The 4,237-nt window shown below is 39.2% G+C and overlaps 1 protein-coding gene across 1 annotated transcript in view; it reads right to left on the minus strand.

Moving 5' to 3' along the window:
• The window catches only part of dgcr8 (DGCR8 microprocessor complex subunit), a 15,415-nt gene extending 13,067 nt beyond the window's left edge, over positions 1-2,348 (minus strand). The window contains exons 1-2 of the mRNA XM_015383011.1: positions 2,218-2,348; positions 430-1,373 (exon numbers count right to left, since the gene is read on the minus strand). Of these exons, the coding sequence (XP_015238497.1) occupies positions 430-1,125 (696 nt within the window). The 5' untranslated portion in view covers positions 1,126-1,373; positions 2,218-2,348. The remainder of the gene's footprint in view (positions 1-429; positions 1,374-2,217) is intronic.
• Positions 2,349-4,237: the final 1,889 nt, after the last annotated feature.

Genomic DNA, 4,237 nt, shown 5'->3' on the forward strand with positions numbered 1-4,237 from the left:
CTAATCAATGATGAAATTCGTTGCTAACGCTTTTAAAAGTCGATTTTATCGATTTGTTGTTGCAGCCCTAACTAGTGGCTCGTTTTAATTATAGTAGGCTGACAGGAAAGGGCGTATGAGAGAAGGGGAGAGCCACAGGTCGGATTCGAACCCGGGTTGGCCACTTCCTTTTTGCTGCAGTTTGTGTCTCTCAAGCAAATTAAATCTCAATATAAAACATTTTAGAAAGGTGGTACAGGAGCCAATCATTTTTGTAAGGCTCTGTTTGCCATTGTGAAAAGAACTTTTATCTTTTTTTTTATTATATACAGCCATTTTAAAAGGTCAAAGTAAAATTGAAACACGGGAATGAAGGTTGGACTCTGCACAAACCTGACAACACAATCTCAAAATGAGCAGGCAAGATGCAAAACATGAACTCAGACGTACCTCATACCCGTAGACAGCAGCCTCGTCGTCCACCGGCTCCCGCTGAACTATGGCGTCGGATTTAAAGCCGCCCTGCTCCCCATCACCCACCAGGATGTCGTAGTAGTCCTCCAACTCATCCAAAACGGCAAACTCTACCTTATTTTCCAGGTCTACAGCACTCTCCTCCAACTTGCTGCCTGCTGCGTTCCCAGCTCCGCTGCTACTCTCAGCAACCTCTAACAAACTTTCCATGTCTTGCATTTCACCATTGAGATGAGTTAAACAATCATCACTTCCTGTCTCTTGGCCCTCACCTGTATATAACACCTTCCTCTCTTTGCTACTGTTACTGCTAGTGCTGCTGCTGCTCTCAGTGAAGCTCACTCTGATCTTAACATCTCTAAGCTGCTTCAGGTCTGGCAGGAACTTGGTGACCTGAGGAGCATGACGGGCTGTTCTGGGGCACGTTGGGTTGGGACTAGCTTCATTGGTGTGGTGTGTAGAGAAAATAAGGGAGCCCTTGTTGATAAGCTCCTGTGTTGCTTCCCCATCCCCTGGGGTGTGCGTGTGTCCATCACCACCAGAGCTAACGTCCATTACCTCTGCGTCACTGGACGTTTGCAGGGGAGGTGGTGGAGGTGCTCTGCTCTGGTCTAGATCAAAATCATCAGGTGGCTCCAGAGGGAGAGGGGGGAGAACTTCATCTATATCCATGTTGCTTGCAAAAAAATATACCTAAACCTTATAGAAAACTGACAATTCATATAATCTTTGCAGATTCCCAAAAAGCAGAAGATCCTCCCTGTTTAGACCGCGTACCAGATGAGAATATGCTAAGCTGACTACATTGCTCTTTTCATTAATGCAGACAGCTGTCAGAATCACTGTCTCAATTATTGGAAATCACAATGCATTCAGCTTATTTTGGAACAGCGGCGCTGACCATGCTCCAATGCGGACATCTAAGAGATAAAAGGGGAAAATGACCACAGAGTATATGTCAGGTTTAAATGCATTTAGACATTCATTCCATTATATTCGTAATCTGCTAAAGCATGATTTGTCGGTTTGATACGGAAGAGGATTTGGGCCACTGAAAAAAATAAGTCTGACTTTAATCTCAGAATTCTGACAGCTAACAAACATGTTAGCATCAAGCCGTAGCCATCTCTGTTTTAGAGACAAAACTAGCTCTCTTGTTTTAATCACCTTCTGCTCCTCTATTAATGAAATAGCATCACCAGGGACCCCTCGGGCACGTAAAAGGTCTCCTAATTCCATCATTTTCCTCCAATGTGTTGCTGGCCCTCCCAAAAAACACATCTTTGTCAGTGAAGCTGAGAGTTCCCACATCTCTTCCTACATGGTGCTCATCTAAATTAAGATCCAACATTCAGAGATTTAAGTCAGAATTGTGAGATTGATGTCAGAATTGTGAGATTGATGTCAGAATTGTGAGATTGATGTCAGAATAATGAGATTAAAGTAAAAATTCTGAGATTAAAGTCAGAATTCCGATTTGTTTCCCATATTAAACTGAAATAATATTTAAAAATCTGTTAACCTTTTTTCCCGTGGCCCTAATCCTCTTCCGTAGTTTGATAATAATTGAATTAAAAAAAAAAAAATAAAACTCTCTTTAGTTTAAAATTATTAAGTGAGCATCCTTTCAGTCTGTAGCTGCTCGTTAGGCCTACACTGTAATGCTAGCGTCAATGCTAAGCGGCTAACAAGCTAACACTGACGTTTGAAAAGACACTTTGTGAACGATTAAAAAGCTTGATAAAACGCTGGTGATCTACTCACTAATAAGTGTGACAAACGTTTCTCTTCTTAGGATTCCACCACCCTTTAAAATGATTTTATTTCCCAGCAGCAGCCACACTGCTCCCGCGGCAGCAACGCCATCTTGAAAGGAAACCACGGCACAGATGGAGCTTTCACAAATCCCGCCCTCAAGAACCGGCGTTTTCCATGGTGATTGATTGGTCAACAGACCAATGGCTGCGTTCCCCATGCTGAGTGACGTAAGATTCATCCATTCAATAAACTCTATTGAATGGAGTATCCTCCAAAACTGATGCGAACAGTTTAAAACACCAGAGCAAACGAAAAAATATGTAAGCTTTATTTATTTTTTTATTGAAAATCCACCACACACAAAACAAAATTCCTATAACGTACTTCATCGTGCCAAAAATAACTATTAGTTTGTTAATTTGACCAGCAGATGTCGCTGTTGGTATGCTGTTTTAAAATTAGGTATATTTGTTAATTGCATACGTGAAACGTGTTATTTTTCACTTAAAAAGCTTGGATAACAGAAAAAAAAGATAAACAATACTTAATACATAAATATAAAGTAAACTGTCTTATTACTTTGGGTTTATAATGATGCATTAAAAAAGTTCTGTCTCCAGGGAGGAAAGATGATGGATCTCACACCTTCAGCTATTTCTAAAAGCAAATATTGGGTGCATAAGTTTGAATATACTGTGGACTTTCTCTTAATCCACACAAAGGCTGGAGCATACAGTTAAACCCTGACTTCATGTGGAAAAAGATTCCTTAGCATCTCTGAACACATGCTTTTTATAGCTATCAACATGCATCTGGTAGGATCTTTGACAACATTTAATGTCAGAAATGGTAGGGTATATTAAACAGGTTTAAACTGCTTTACTGACTTAATTAAAAAAACAACTATAAAAGTAATATATTTTTACTTAATATGAACCTATCAACTATTAAACCAGTTATTGATTAAATAAATGTCTCATTGGAACAATTGTGTAATCAACCTTTAGAATTAAGTAGGCATTCAATAATTTTGTAGATAGCACTCTTTTAGACAACGCTGCAACGCAACAATACCACAGGTAGTAGAAAAGACTATGCATTTCCTTCATCTTTTCTCCTTTTTCCTGTTTTTCCTTCCATGTACTACTGACATTGCAATGTCCTTATAATTTGCAATTCTCCCTGCATAATCATAATAAAGTTATTTGCATGCATACATAAAGCGGAACACTATGGTGATAGCCATGCTGCTCCACTCTGTTGGACTCTTTTTGGCATCAAGACAATTATTCTTATTTCCGTATTGCCACATAGGACACTGTAAAGAAAAAAAAAAAAACCTTAACCCAGTTGAATGTCCAATGGATCACATATAAGCAGGTTTTAAGGGACCATTATGTTGAGTAAATGACATCCTCAAAGCCCCATTGTGTCAGCCATATTGGAAATTTATGAAATGTTTTCTTAGGTCCTGCCTGTGGTGAGATAAAAACAACTCAACCAGATAAAACCAAGATGATTATGACAGGATAATAAGCCAGACATGTCAGAATGCTGACAAAACATCTGGTCAAATGATGCAGGATTGTTGACCTTGTAGTTAGAGAAGTGCACTTTTGCTATGAGAAGGTTGCAATTACCCAGTTCAATCCCCACAGCCTGCAGTCTGGGTCTCTGAGCAAAAACCGTAACCCCACACTGTTCACCAGGCGCCACACAATGGCAGCCCACTGCTCCCAAAGGGGATGAGTTAAATGCCGAGGTGAGTTTCTCCAGTGCGAGATCAATAAAGTTCAGTTACTATAAAAATGTGAGTTTATGTGGGAATCAGAGAAAACTCACTATAAATTCAAACTTCTGCCACTAATTTCTGCTCTCATACTTCTGAGATGTTATTTTTTTTTTATCATCATTGCTCCTGAACCAAAATTGTTTTAAATAAAAAAAATAAAAAAGATCTTAGTTAAAGTGACAGTCACCTTCTTTATCTAAATTTCAAATCAGCATGGAGAAAATAAATCACTTA

This window comes from Cyprinodon variegatus, unplaced genomic scaffold (genome assembly GCF_000732505.1).
Source record: "Cyprinodon variegatus isolate N-32 unplaced genomic scaffold, C_variegatus-1.0 Scaffold273, whole genome shotgun sequence".
Classification (NCBI taxonomy): Eukaryota; Metazoa; Chordata; class Actinopteri; order Cyprinodontiformes; family Cyprinodontidae; genus Cyprinodon; species Cyprinodon variegatus.